At 39.1% G+C, this 15,737-nt stretch overlaps 1 protein-coding gene across 22 annotated transcripts in view; it reads right to left on the reverse strand.

Annotated features, from left to right (window-relative positions):
- Ncor1 (nuclear receptor corepressor 1) overlaps nt 1-15,737 on the reverse strand; it is a 156,657-nt gene that overhangs the window by 16,775 nt on the left and 124,145 nt on the right. For 17 of the 22 annotated variants that reach the window (XM_074046740.1, XM_074046747.1, XM_074046739.1 and 14 more), the window contains 10 exons: nt 14,756-14,896; nt 13,378-13,461; nt 12,426-12,682; nt 11,725-12,085; nt 8,331-8,558; nt 4,824-5,033; nt 4,257-4,406; nt 3,797-3,925; nt 957-1,122; nt 254-747 (listed from right to left, as the gene is read on the reverse strand). In XM_074046740.1, the coding sequence (XP_073902841.1) occupies nt 254-747; nt 957-1,122; nt 3,797-3,925; nt 4,257-4,406; nt 4,824-5,033; nt 8,331-8,558; nt 11,725-12,085; nt 12,426-12,682; nt 13,378-13,461; nt 14,756-14,896 (2,220 nt within the window). The remainder of the gene's footprint in view (nt 1-253; nt 748-956; nt 1,123-3,796; nt 3,926-4,256; nt 4,407-4,823; nt 5,034-8,330; nt 8,559-11,724; nt 12,086-12,425; nt 12,683-13,377; nt 13,462-14,755; nt 14,897-15,737) is intronic. The other 5 variants (XM_074046738.1, XM_074046753.1, XM_074046752.1 and 2 more) reach the window with 2 other exon arrangements.

Raw genomic sequence — 15,737 nt, forward strand, 5'->3', positions numbered from 1 at the left:
TGCTCTTTTATCAAATGCTACTTTCCAACTAGATTTTATAAAAGGTATAGTTTTCTCCTGGAAAAATAAATTGTTGGCTTAGTTAAATCAAAAAAACAGTAGAAGATACATTTTTACACTACCCACAAAAATTTTTCTTACATTTACTGTCAAGCATTAGGGTTTTCTATACCATACAGTTGCGCTTTACCTAAAGAAAAAAGTCATTCTCTACCCAGAAATCACACTGTGAAACTCAGGCTGAGATACATACAGCTACTAGAAGAGTCTGAACCTTGAGAGCCACGTTCCCTCGCATCCTTGTCCGAGGCAATTTGCCGGGTGATGATCACGTCTATGAAGTTAGCTGCAGTAATGGTAGTCTTCCCTCTGGTCCTTAGCTCTTCCTCATATCTGGATTTTGGAGGAGGCCCTTTATCTTTCCCAGCCTCAGAATACACTACTGAGGCATGAGGCTGGGGCTTGCCACTTGGAAAGGCTGAAGAAGTGTACAGACACTGAACAGATCTCTTCTCCACCTCCAGGGTTTTCTGCTCTAGCTGCTGCTGTTCACTAACTGCTGCTGACCTGCTTCTCAAATTTTCTTCTAACCTGGCAGCTTCATGCTTACTCTCTTTTGTTTTGGAAACATCCATCTGGGGTGCAGAAGCTGCAGCATCCACAAGAGCAGCCAGGGCATCCGCAGCAGTGTTGTAACGGGAGGCTGGCAGGCCTTGGCTTATTGAAGGGCCCCCAGCAGGCAGTGGCCTGTAAATAAAAAAAAAAAAATCACAGCTTTGTGAAGGGAAGGACATTTACCGGAAGGATGTGGGGGGAGATGCAGGAACAAACTGAAGGAAAAAAAGTTTAGCAAATGGAAAATCTTGCCTATACTTGACCTATTTGCAGTCACAAATTCAAACATGTATATGCAAGAGACTGGTATTTTTTCTGGCAAAAACGTGTAAGAAACTGACATGATTCGTAGCTGAGCAGTTGGATCCAAAGGTGTGATTACACTGGTTCCATTGGTTCCCTGGAAAACACTGGGTCTTTGCTGCAACATGGTCTCCTGAGCTCTTACTGAGGGAGAAGGGGAACGAACATATCCATGACTACCAGGTCGACCTGGCTGTTCTGTGCCTGCAGGCGCAAAAAAGAAAAAGGAAGAAAAATAAACCATAAAGCAGCAGCTAGAAAGAAAAAGACAACAATACTTATGTGTTGTTAATTCCCTAATATTCTCTAATATTCCTAAATAGAGAAGGAAAATGAGACCAATAAACTCAATATTCTACTTTCTGACCTTTCTAGAAACAGGTTCTTTAAGTTTCTTAATAGATTTAGTAAAACCTGTAAGTAACTTGAAGCATCAGCTATCATTTATTGTCATTTCCAATTTTGTGATGAGTTTCAATCTATATAGTCTCATCCCTCAAATTTATCCTCAAACTCTGGTGTTTATGATTTCCAAAATCAAGCTACATACAATTTTCCAAGCATCATAATGACAATAATAGACTGAGACTACACTAGGATGTGGGGCCTATTTATTTCACTTAACCATAGATCTTTCTGCTTTACTTCTTTACTGCCCTTCACAGGGAACTGTTTCTCTCAACAAGCTTTCACCTGTGAGATGAAACATGCACACCACCTTCCTCAAAAGCGTGGCTTCTATAACTACACTTCTTCAAGGCTTTAGACATTTCTGTTCACTTAACTTTGACTCTGCTGTAGAATTGGGAGGATGCTGAAGTCTCACATTCCTTCATCACTTTCTTCCTTACCTCCTCTTGTTCTGAGCTCTCACTGCAACTTTCAACCTTGTTCTTTGCCCTAACTAAGAGCTAGCAGTTTTAGCACACACTTAGTGTCATAGCCAGTACCACTTTATTCAGGCTTTTCAACAATTTTCTCCCTTCTATAGTATATATTCCCAGAAAGGGAATTGCTAATCAAATCCCATTTATAAATCTCTAAGAGAGCTAAGCCAATTTGCACTGCCTCTGCTACATATGAACATTATGTCTGTTCAGACCCTGCAACATGGAAAATTTATTAATCCAATGCCTGATAAAGAAATATGGTATTCTGTTGTCTTAAATCTACATTTTGTACATCAGTGGGGCCACAAGTATTTTAAAAATCTAGTAAAAGCTATGTACCATTTGTATGTGTCTTTCTTTCATTAAATCTATTTTTCATGTTTTTATATAATCCATTTGGTGTTGCCTCACAATTCACTATGGTATCTCCTATAGTTAGAATATTAGTGGTTTTTATTATATATAGATACTGGGTTGCATCTAATTGTGTTTAGGTTTTGCAACCACTGAAATGTCTCAAATCAATACTCAATAATAATATGACTAGATCAAGTAAGATTACTATTTTTGGGGGATCCTTCAATATAGTATCACCCACATTGATTTTGAAGGGCTTGTCCTTTATGAATACATGAATGTAATACCCTCCTGTCACTGTGCTTTTTAGTTCTGCAGGTATCTCTACCACGACATCTTTGCTTCCCCCCCACCCTCAGTACTTTGGATTGAACCCAAGGGCTTTGTATATGCTAGGAAAGCACTCTACCACTTGAGTAATGCGTTCAGCCCCTTTGTGCAGGCAGACCTCGAATTTGCACTCCTCCTGCTTCCATCTCCTGAGTAGCTAGGATTATAGATGTGTCCCATAACACTTGGCTTTACATCTCAGCTTCCTCTTGCCTTCACCTACATTAGTTCTTCTGGCAACTTCTGAAACGACTCTTTTCAAGCTTTTGCCTTTAATCTCACCCAAGCCAGAGTTTCAACTCTTAAGTTCTCTTTCTCTCTTTTCTCCTGAGTACCAGGTTAAGTATTTCAACAATATGGACCAGGTAAATGGTCTGATTTAATTAATTAAAAGACTTGAAAAAAGACAAGTATATAATAGATAAAAACAGATGGCCCAAAACCCAAAAGTATGTCAGATTAAGTATGTCCAAAAAAAATCATTATCTCTTTGCTTTCACTAATTGCACTCTTTATAATTCATACTGTGTTTTGATTGTTTCATTTTGAGACAGGGTCTTGCTATGTAGCCCAGGCTGGCCCTGAACTCACAATCCTCAAGTCTCAGCCTCCTGATTGCTGGGACTTCAAGCGTGAACTACACTTGCCTCATGCTTTATCATAAATTGCAGGCCAATCTTGTTTCTCCTCTCTTCCTCCTTTCTCCTATCTAGTTATTATCAAGTGTCTTGGATACTCTCACATTCTTTCTAGCAGCTCTTTCCTGGTCATTTCCTGTGTCAAAATATTTCAGGTCACCATTAGCATACACATGAACTACTGACATAGTCTGACTGGCCTACCGGCAACAGTCCAAGCCCACCTTCGTGGCTCTAAGCTATCTCACATCACTCTATGAAAATGTCCTTCTGATCATGTCATCTGCCTCCTGAACAGAATAGCAGCACTTTATTGTAAGCACTGTATTCAAGATGTTATACAACCTTCTAACCATATCCTCTCTTCCCCCTTGAAGCTGGAGTTTAGCAATACCTTCCTGCCTAGCGCCTTTTTCTGTTCCACTCTTTCAGCTTTAAGAGTTCTATGCCCCATGCCTTCACGCCCATGTTCTTGGGCCAAATCAAATAGACACCTTCATCATGGAAAGTTCATTTCAACTTCTACAACACTTTCACTTGAGGCCTGTAATGGACTTTACAACTTAGAATTCTTCTTTGCCCCCACAACATTGAGCATAATGCCTCACCACAAGAGATTATCAAGACCTGTCCCTGGGAGGAGGAGCAGAGTCTTTCACTGACCTGGCCTCAGGTAGAGGTCTGAAGAAGCCGCAATCCGTTCCCGTTCCCGCTCCCGTTCTCGCTCCTTTTCCCTCTCTCTCTCCCGCTCCCTCTCAGCAGTTGCAGCTGCTGCAAGGTGTGTTGGATGTCCTGTGAAACACACAAATCTACAACTTAAAAGACCAAAATGTCAACCTATCAGGTACAATTTTTAAATTTGTAAGCGATTGAAACTTTTTTTAAAAAAACTCCAAATTTGGAATATAGGAAGTTTGTTTTACTTAAGCGTCTTGGGTAGCTGGAGAATTAATAACTTTTAGGGTATTTCTAGAGTATCTAGTAGCAAATGGCACATAGGAACTATTGACAAATGTTTAAGTGGGAAAAAGACTGCCCAAAGCACCTTAAGAGGTGTTAAGAGGTCTTAATATCTCAAACATGAAAGTCCTATTAGAAAGGTGTTGGGACTGCAGCATCTTACCTGGAGACATAGAAGCAGAGTTGTATGGCCTGGGAGGGAAAGTAATCTGTGTACCAGGAATATAAGTGATTCTGTCCATGGGAGGAGTGCTTGTTCCTCCTGGATGAGGCACTAAAATTGTTGGAGGCATATTGGTCAGGTCAATGATTCCTATCCAAAAGACAAATACAATTTATGTTAAGCATTACTGTAAAAGTATAGAACTATACATGGATTTCTGGATTTTGTTACTATAATGCAATGATAATTTGTACACAATATAAATGAAAATGTTTAAGATCATCATTACTTGTTAAGACCTTTTTTAAATCTAGAGAAGGATATTGAATACTGAGAGACAACAAACTGGGAAACATTGATTTCAAATACGCGACACAATAATTTGGATTGGTTATTTTAGTGTTCACTGAAACACTTCATCTTGATACATTACTTTGCTTGCTTTTTCAAGGACTAAAGTCTATGGACAGGATACAGACTTCTGTCTTTCCATCATTCACTTAACAAGTATCTGTTATCGAGTAAACGTGACAAACTCTACAAAATCTAAACTGCAAAGACACACACCTCTTGTTGTTGGGTACGGGAGACCCAGTGGCTGCTCTCGTGGGGAGAGTCCTCTGGCTACATCAGGGCGCAAGTTTACTTGCATCTGCTGTGAAGTAATGTAATCATTTAGGATTGTCTGTCTTGTGTTCTCCATTGCGTATAGCTGGTACTGACTTGGGTAGCCTGGAGTTGGTGAAAGCTGTCTCTGAAACAGGTAAGCAGCAGCTGCTGAGTGAGAGAAGGAAAGAAAGGCATTGAGTTTTGTCCTGAGTGAAGTTCATTTGCTAAACATCACCCACAGAAATGGTGAGAGAAAAAAATCTGCTAAGCTAGTCTACATGCAGTTTTCACTAGGCTCCAGAGAGTATGGTGGACTCATTTTAGACCTTGATATATTAGTTGTACAAATTCTAATTCATTCTAATGTCTGAGATGTAATGAAAAAGGAAAACGGTAGCTAAAATTTTCTTAGTATTTTCATTTTCAATTTTGACATGAAACTTTATTATGTTTTACCTAAAGTATCCAAGAGTTGTATTATCAATGTAATATCAGTACAATCAAATGGAAATGTATGTGAAAACACCTTGTGACATGGCAATTTTATTTTCTTAGTGGTAAAAATGATTAGTCTACAAGCATTTAATTAGTGCATGTGATTGGAACAAAGATTACCAAACTTTCTATAAAGAGTCAGATGATAAATGTTTTAGGCTGTGTGGGCCACATAGTATTCGTCCACTCTGACTGAAGGAGATAGGAAGCTACCAAACAATGAACACTTGGGCATGGATATGTGCTAATAAAAAAAATTGGGGGAAGGGAGCTTACTGGGGTTTTGAGCTCAGGGTCTCTCATTTGGCTAGGTATGTGCTCTACCACTTGAGTCTTTTTGCTTTTCAGATAGTCTCCAGTTTTTGTCCCAGGCTGGTTTTGGACCAAGATACTCCTACCTCCACCTCTAGAGTAGATGGGATTACAAATGCAGTCACCACACTAAATTTGCTTTTTTTTTTTGGCAGTACTGGGGTTTGAACTCAGGGCCTCACACTTACTAGGTAGATATTCTACCACTTGAGCCATTCCACCAGCCCTCTACATTTGCTTTTGAGATAAGGTCTCACTAGCTTTTGCCTGGATCGGCCTCAAACTGTGATCCTCCTACCTCCACCTTCCAAGTAGCTGTGATTACAGGTATAGGCCTGTATTAGGCCTGCTCTAATAAAATTTAATTAATTTGGTTAATACTGGGGTACTCAGGGCCTTCACGTGCTAGGCAGGCACTCTACCCCTTGAACCACACCCCCAGCCCTTTTTGCTTTGGTTAATCTTCAGATAGGGTCTTGCTTTATGACTAGGCCAGCCTTGACAGCGATCATCCTATTTATACTTTCCTAGTAGCTGAGATGTTAGGTGCATGCCCCTATGTCCAGCTTTTATTGGTTGAGATGAGGGCTCATGAACTTTTTTGCCTGGGCTGACCTCAAAATATGATCCTCCTGATTCCTGCCTCCTTCAGATTTCAGGCTTGAGCCACGGTGCCCAGTCTAATAAAATTTTATTTACAGAAACAGGTGGCAGCAGGATTTGTCCCGCATGCTATTGTTTGGCAACCGTTTAGTTACAGCATGACATGAGATGGTACAAAGAAATGCAAGATGGTAAGAAGTAGAAGGTAATGTCTGCATCCTTAAAGCATTTATTATACAGCTCAGACCCAAAACGACAAGCAAATGGAACTGTGCAAAATGAAGGACTATGACAGACAGTAAACAGAAATGCTAAACAATTCTGTCTGAGAATTTGAGGGGATTACCTTATATGTACATGTTCTCCCTAGGAAAATCACTGATACATTTCCTGGTACAAGTGCTTCCTTTTTATCCACAACTCCAAGCCAAGTTGAATTTGTCAGCTGACTATTCACCTCAGTCTGGGAGACAGTCTCCTAAGTGCATATGTTCCTTGACTTACAATGAGGTTTCGTCTCAATAAACCCACTGTAAGTTGAAAGTGTAACTTGAAAATGCCTTTAATGTACTTAATCTGAGCATACTACCTTAGCAACACAGCATGCTGCACAGTATTAGTTGCTTCCTCTCATGATTGCAAGGCTGACAGGAGCTATAGCTCACTGCTGCCACCTAGCAACATGAAAGAGAATAGGTACCACACATTTCTAGCCTGGAAAAGGTCCAAATTCACAATGTGAAGTCCAGTTTCCACTGACTTGCCTACCTATCACTTGGACACTATTACGAAAGTTGAAAATCTAATTGAAAAAACCCATCATAAGTTGTTTTATGGCCTCTTAGATTCCTCTGAAACTGAGTATTTTCAAGAGAAAATCATCTGCTGGCCCTGACAGAGTTTTCAGATAAGGTACTTCCTACAATTTCTTTAATAGTATGAAATGCGACTGACTCTTAGAATTCTTAGCTTTTCAAGTATTTTAATAAAAAGTATTACCCTAAGAACCAAGGTGAAGCACAAGTATTCTATATTCCAGTTTTAACTCAAAGCATGTAGCAAGTAATGAATTTAGGCCAGAGGAGAGGCTCAGCTGGCAGCAGCAAAGAGGAGCAAGGACTAGGTTCCTAGGAGGACAAGGAAGAGCCAATCCTGCAGGGGTCTCTGCAAGCCTGGTAGAGGCTCTGATCCCACCTGTGGTGGGACAGCTTCTCCCCTCTCACAGCATAAAACAGGACCCAGCAGACTGCTTTCTAGTAACCTGCACCCTTACACACCTACCAGAAGCATGTCTACCAATATCAGTGATGTGTGCTCACAAGTTTCTTCCAGCTGTACTTATTACTAAATTATGTAACTTATGGGCTGGCAGAGTGACTTAAGTGGTACAGCGCCTACCTAGCAAGCATGAGGCCATAAGATCAAACCCCAGTATCATCCAAAAAATAGCCTGTAATTCAGTGAAAACAAAATGAAGAGTTATTTCTTTGAAAGCTAAGTTGGAGGCTTTGGAAAGACTCTAAAGAAAGTGAATCAGGTGTGGACTGCACAATTTTAAAGAACTAAAAAAGAAATCTACAAGGATTTTGCATTTGGATTACCTGAAATTGTCTTTAAATTCTAGCTTCATTTAAACAAACAAAGTCAGGCCTGAAATATGATTTCTTTTATATTAGAAAGACCTAAAAAAATTTCTATTTCTAATCAATAGTTTAAAAAATTCCCTTGGCATTCATGCAGAAGACTGGTAATGTCTATGCTGTAAATTAACATATTTAAGATATGCCTGTCATTTAAAAATACTTCTTCATATTAACCTTCTTATTCAATCAGCTTCACCAATTCCATCAAATAAAAAGGCTTTTCAGATATCTATTACTTTTAATTACATGATGTAATATTTATTTTATTTCTTTATTTGGGTGCTGGTAACATGGGTGTTAAAATTTCATTTACCTGTACATTAATGATATGTACAATTTTCTGCACACCGTACTATTTTTAAAAAAGCTTATCATTTCTTTGCCATAGACTGTCACTACACGTAATGCTTACCAGGATCTAGAGCCCTGTGAAAGGGCATGGCTGGATCCAAGTGCGCGGGAAGGTGACTCCGATAAACCTCTCCTGCAGCACTGCCCCTGTGGTGGGGATCAAATGGGCTGTGGCTCACAACAGGATCCACCCCAGGCACTGGAGACTTGGCTGATATATTTTCTCTCTGGGTTGGGGTCAGTGTTGACTTCCTTTCATGACTCGTAGACTTGCTAGAAGAAACTGTAACTGGAAAAAAAGGGGCAATGCCACAAATTCTTAAGAAAACTTGCAAAGTATCATCAAATGCAGGCTGTACTCATAAAATATTTTGATCTTCTCCCTCCACCACCAACTTTTAAGCTTAATCTTATAAAATACACAACTGTAAAACCAAGTAGAAACCTTGAGATTTGAAGATTTCTACCTTTTGGAGCACAGCATCAGTACAGTACCACTTTGTGCTAAGACTGTGAAGTTAATCAAGTACACTACTTGCTAAATCCCATTATGAATGGTGTTATTTTCTGTATCATTAACATTTTAAATTCTTTTGGCCCCACAGGCAGCAAATCTCAAGTTCCTCCTTTGCCTGTGTTCCCTAGCTCCTTACTTGTCGATCACAAGTTACACTCGTTTTCTCTTTGCTCTGCTCTTCTATAGTGACTTTCCCATTACCTCACCAACATCCTCCACTCTCTTCCCTACTCCAGATTCTCTCTTATAAATCATATTACCCACAGATGCCTATCATATCCAAACACTTGACAGAAATCACCTTGTGGTAAAACATACGTAACACAAAATGTATCATTTTAGCCATTTCATTTATTTTTCTGGTGCTGAAGCTTGAACCCAGGGCCCTTTAACCATTTTAAAGGATACAATTCAGTGGCATTAAATATACCTATGATGTCATGCAACCATCACCACCATCTTAATACTAAAATTTTGATAATACAAACTTGGCCATCACCCAATAACTCTGCCTATCAAAACTAAGAAATAGCTGGATGTGGTGGCTCACACTTATAATCCTACTTGGGAGGCAGAGATCAGGAGTTTCACTATTTGAGGCCAGCCCAGGCAAAGTTTATGAGACATCATCTCAACAAATGGCTGGGTATGATAGTGCACACACCTGTCATCCCAGTTGTGCAGGGAAGAACAAAGAAGAGGATCATGGTCCAGACTGACCCAGGCATAAATATCTCAAGATAACCAATGCAAAAAGGGCTGGTGGGGCTAGGTCGGTGGTAGAGCGCCGACCTAGCAAATGAGAGGCTCTGAGTTCAATCTCTAGCACCACCAAAGTAAAAGAAGAAAGCCACACATGAAAAAATGCTCACCATCTCTAGCAATAAAGGAAATGCAAATTAAAACCACACTAAGATTCCACCTCACCCCTGTTAGAATAGCCATCATTAGCAACACCACTAACAACAGGTGTTGGCGAGGATGCAGGGAAAAGGAACGAACCCTTGTACACCGCTGGTGGGACTGCAAATAGTACAACCACTCTGGAAAAAAATTTTGAGGCTTCTTAAAAATCTAAACATAGATCTACCATATGATCCAGCAATAACACTCTTGGGGAATATACACAAAAGAATGTGACACAGGTTACTCCAGAGGCACTTGCACACCCATGTTTATTGTGGCACTATTCACAATAGCCAAGTTATGGAAACAGCCAAAATGCCCCACTACTGATGAATGGATCAAGAAAATGTGGTATCTATACACAATGGAATTTTATGCAGCCATGAAGAAGAATGAAATGTTATCATTTGCTGGTAAGTGGATGGAATTGGAGAACATCATTCTGAGTGAGGTTAGCCTGGCCCAAAAGACCAAAAATCCTATGTTCTCCCTCATATGTGGACATTAGATCAAGGGCAAATACAACAATGGGATTGGATTTTGATCACAAGATAAAAGTGAGAGCATACAAGGGAGATATGAGGATAGGTAAGACACCTAAAAAACTAGATAGTATTTGTTACCCTCAATGCAGAGAAACTAAAGCAGATACCTTAAAAGCAACTGAGGCCAATAGGAGAAGGGGACCAGGAACTAGAGAAAAGGTTAGTTCAAGAAGAATTAACCTAGAAGTACACACAGGCACAGGAAATCAGTGTGAGTCAACTCCTGTATAGCTATCCTTATTTCAACTAGCAAAAACCCTAGTTCCTTCCTATTATTGCTTATACTCTCTCTTCAACAAAATTAGAGATAAGGGCAAAATAGTTTCTGCTGGGTACTGAGAGGGTTTGGGGGGAGAGGAAGTGGGTAGGGTGGCTGGTAAGGGAGGGGGTGGGGGGACAGGGAAGAAATGACCTAAACATTGTATGTACATATAAATAAAAAAAAAAAAAGAAAGCCAAAAAAACCACCTCTAAACTACACTGGTTTATCAGATTCCCTTCAAAGCCCAATTTGTTCAATTGTGGTTGCCTTTTCCTACTGGAGGGCAATTCTCAGTCCAAACTAGAGCAAACAGATTTGGATTCATACCCCTACCCATACCCAAACTGAGCACACCCTTCCTTCCTCCCCGTGTTACTCCTCTCTTCCCTTTTTCACCTTTACAATTCACCTACCAGCCCAGGACCTCACCTGTTGACCCCTCAATATAATATGTATTATAATGAAATTAAAAATAAGATGAATTTTTAAGGGTCTTTGACTATTTCAGGGACCACCTAGTTTAAAAAAAAAATTAAGCCCTCTCACCTTAGTGATGATGTAGTTCACAGCAACATGGGGTTGTGATGATGATAAGAGTTGATAATTATTGAGTGGTATATGCTAGAATCTATGGTAAGTTCCTTAAGTGCGCTAAATCATCTTTGAGACAGGGTTTCACTATGTAGCCCAGTCTGGCCTTAAACCCATGATCCTCCTGCCTCAGCCTCCCAAGCGCTGGCTATTATTACAGGTGGCAACATGCCCAGCTAGTGCACTATCTCATTTTATTTTACTAGAATCCAGGTAGGTCTTAGTAGTACGTTACCATTTTATAGATGAGGAAACCAAGGCACAGAAAAGTAACTTGTGTAAGTTTAATTCAAGCCTAAGAAGTTTTGCTCTAGAGCCTAAACTTTCATCTACCACCTGGAGAAACAAGTGCCAAAACGGACTTTCAGAAAACCTTACATGATAGGCTAAAAATCCATTAAAAAAAAATATGCTTACGCTGGGCATTTCTAGACATCATACCTGTGCTGAATTTAAACAGTTAGGTACTTTGCCTAAAATTATGGCTAATTTTGTACACTCTATGGCCCTAGTTTCATGCACAGTCTCAAGATCTTGTGATAATCTATAAAGCTACCTATCTGATTATTTCCTATTTGCCAAAGGTGAGAAAGTATAGTAAAAATGATCATACCAGGCAACAAAAGTAACATACCATCAGAAGTTCTGTTCATCATGGGTGAGCCTCTAGATATGGTGTTTTGATAACTCACAGGAGTCCTGCGAGCACTGGAGTCATCATAAATTCCTGGACTCAGCTGTGCTTTGGGAGCTTCATGAAGTGTAGACCTGAGAACGGAGGGGCCAGAGCTCACCACCGATGTGTGCCGGGAACGCACTGGCTCGCCTGCTTTCATGTCCTCATATTTTCCCCGTTCTACCACTTTTATGTTCTCTGCTACAATTTCCAGTGGAGGCATTCCACGGGGTAGTTTGCTAGGCCCAGTGATCAAGGATTTGACATTGTGTTTGATGGCAGATTGACCTGAGTTGCTGTCATACTTTATTGGTGTGCCCTAAAGAGAAAGAAACAAACATTACGGGTAGCCAAGCCATTTGGATATTGTTCTATCTTGGGTCTATGTCTGGCCCATGGAAGTTAGTTTGCTGTGGTGACATTTACGGTCTCTGTGGACATCACAATCCCAACCAATGAACCAACACTTTCCCACATTACTCAAGCCTCACTAGGGACACAAGAAAAACCCATGGTGAAAAGTACGTAAACATTGTCACTTACTTCCAAAAGGTATGACATAAGAATTGCTTTGAACTGTTAAATCATACTTTTGAAAAATGTTTCATAAATGTCGATCTGAAGTAGAACTATTGACAGAAGAGTCACGATCTAGTTACCTGGGAAATGGAACCTTCAATTATTGGCCTTGTGTTCTGTACCACTTCTGGAGTTTTTCGGCTTTCCTGAGTTAAAATATCTTGCCGTGGGATTTCATGGATGGAACGGCCCATTTCTTTGATGGTGGTGATGCCATCATATGGTTTTCCTTTGGTAATGGCACCTTCAAATGCTCGGATGGGAGGACTTTCTCTTTTAATCTGTTTAGGATATTTAAGGCCATCTTCAAAGCTTTCAGGTGTTGCTCTTGGTGTGCCTTTAAAAAGAATTCAGGAACATACTTACTAAACTAATACCGATGGTTGCAAAACAATGCCATGAACGGTATGATTAAAAACGATTAAAACAGTCAGGCATGTTGCCATCTGCCTGTCATTACTGGCTATGTGGGAGGCGTAAATAGGGGTATCTCACTCAAGACAGACTTGGGCATAAATGTGAGACCCATCCCAGAAATAACTAAAGCAAAACTGACTGGGGGCATGGTTCAAGTGACAGAGTGCCTGCCTATCAAGTGCAGGTTCTGAGTATAAACCCCAATGACAATAAATACATACATACATACATACAAGGTTAAAATAGTAAATTTTGATATGATATTTTGCTATAATTTAAAAAATGCCTTGCAGTTTATAATCAACTCTATTTGTAATAGGTTCTCAAGTATCAGTCATGGGATGACTGGGGTTGTTCAAGATATATACAATCACAGAATGGATGTTACACAGTAACAATATCTCAATGTTAAAAGATTATGCAACTATCATCTTCTGATAAACTACATAGTTCAGAGATCGACGAGTTATAATCAAGATTTAATATTAAATATTTCAAAAGGGAAAATACATTGAAAGACAGGTTTCATATTCTGTCGTATTCTGTAAAATTGATGTCAAATTACTTTATCAGTGAGGCAGTTATAAGTAAAAAAAAAATCAGCAGAAAGTTTACCCTGCATTATGGAGCCAGAGAGCACAGTTCTTTCTTTGAGGTCAGAATGAGGGCTTCCTCTGGGTAATGCTCGGCATATCAGCCCTTTCAAAACAAGAAAGAAATGCAACTATTAAACAAAATGTACACGTCCATTCACATGTACTAAACAGCATCCTACGAGTATATATTTTTGAAAAAAGTTCAATGGAGGAAAGGATGTCCCATTTTAATTTGTAAACGATCCAGAAAAACAAGATGGGAAAAAAATAAAAATCAGAAATTTCCAATGACATCACATAGTTCTTTGTAAACATTTTCCTAAATACAATATGGCCCTGAAAAACACCAAATTATAGGTCAAAACAGAAGGAAAGGGCTGGGGCATGGCTCAAGTGGTAGAGCAGTTGCCTAACATGTTTGGAAGCCCTGGGTTCAATCCCCAGTACCGAGAAGAAAAAAAAAAACCCAAAAAACAGAAGAAATATACCTTCAAAGCTAAATCTAAAATCTCAACACCTCTTTATCAAGGGTAAAGAACATGTAAGACTGGGAATCACTGCTTAACTTTGAAATATACCTGGGAAAATGTGAAGTACAGATATCACAAAAAATAGAGAAAATAAATTAAACAAGCAAATCTCAATGAAAGAATTATAAATAACCTCTATTTATAATTTAAAAGTTTTACATTATATTGCTGATAAACATGAATCAAAGTCTGGAACTAACCATACATATTTACCCTAAAGAAAAGGTAAATGAGGGTTTTTGTTTTTTTTTAAATAGAGAAAATCCAATTCTTAGAAAATTGCATAGGATTTAGCTTGCTTTTGGTTATTTCACCTTCATTAAAATTAGTTGAAACAGGCTAAGATTTCAAGAAGGTAAGTCATTAACAAAACTAAACTAAACCATAGAGATCATTTACTGAATGCATATCACATGATTAGCACCAGGTTGGACAAAAGTCTCTAATCCTCACACAATGGTGAGTACAATCTCTAATTTCTAGAGAAAGAAACAAGCACAGAGAAATCCACTAGGAAAGGATGAAGCTACACTTCAAATTCATGTCTTTGCTCTTTATCTGCCTTGCAATTGAAAAAAGTTTTCAAAATAAATTTTACATTCTTAAACTCACTGGAACAGAAACAAGTGACATAAGCATTTAAATAAGAGCATTTTAATAATTACCTGTTATGATTAATTACATTCAATTTTTACTTCCCTCAATGTCAAGTGCCACCTGATTTATATAGATTTGATAACATAAAATTTAAATTATATTACTATAAATTGCAGGTAGAAACAACAGAGATTGAACACAATTTAATGCAACAATACAAACTTATTATAAAAATTGAATCTAAGTGACATTTTGGAAATAACACTCTACCCTCTAATGGTGCTGACACAGGAGAGTCCCTCATTGACATTCCTTGCTTCATATTTCCTTCCACTGATTCATAGCTTCGTTTTAAACTGATTTCATGAGCTGTTCTTGGACTCCTGGTCCCTTCTCGGACATTCTTAATATCTGCAGAATACAGAAACAAGAATTATACAGAGCCCAAGGCCTACAACGTACAGTAAATAAGTCATCTTAATTTTAGTCTCTTATAAAAATAACTTATTCTAGCCTATAATTTGTATCTGTGTAGATGACATACATGAAAATGCTTTCATTCATTTTGATATTTTTTTTAATATACTATGCCTGTGTGCCAGGCATAAGCTAGACTTGCAGAAAACGTTAATGAATTAAGCGCCTCCCTCATGAAACTCACTTAACAGTGGCAAATGCAGACAAATTAATAGGCCCTTACTGTCCACTGTGATAAGTATTATGAAAGAAGTAAATATTTTATGATAATGTTGGGAGGGAAGCCTGACACTTCCAGAATCAGGAAAGACTGCCTAGAAGAAATAATGTATAAGCTGAGAACTGAAGGATGAGTAAGTCAAAGGTAAAGGGAGGAAAACTAGGCAGAAGGGATGGTGAGCAGAAGACCTCAGGACAAGAGTATGGTACAAGAACTTCAGTGTTGTGAGAGTGTGTGTAAGGCGCAGGGTGGGGATGGGGGTGACATGGAGGGTGGAGTTTGGGAGAATGCAGGGCGGGGAATGCAGGGAGGCAGAGTATAAAAGTGAGAAGCAAACAATCTGATGGTGTAAGCAAGAAGCAGAACACGGAGGGGTGATGGAGCCAAGGGAGAGGGCTTGCAGTTATCTTCAAGGCAATGAGAGTCAAGGAGGAAGCAACATGATATAAAGCACTGAGTTGTGCACACAAAAGATGATGGTGGCAGGAAAGACTACAGAATTAGATGGCTTCTAAAAGACTTCACGAAATTGAACAGAAATAACTTAGTGATTTG

This window comes from Castor canadensis, chromosome 11 (assembly GCF_047511655.1).
Source record: "Castor canadensis chromosome 11, mCasCan1.hap1v2, whole genome shotgun sequence".
In the NCBI taxonomy this organism is placed as follows: domain Eukaryota; kingdom Metazoa; phylum Chordata; class Mammalia; order Rodentia; family Castoridae; genus Castor; species Castor canadensis.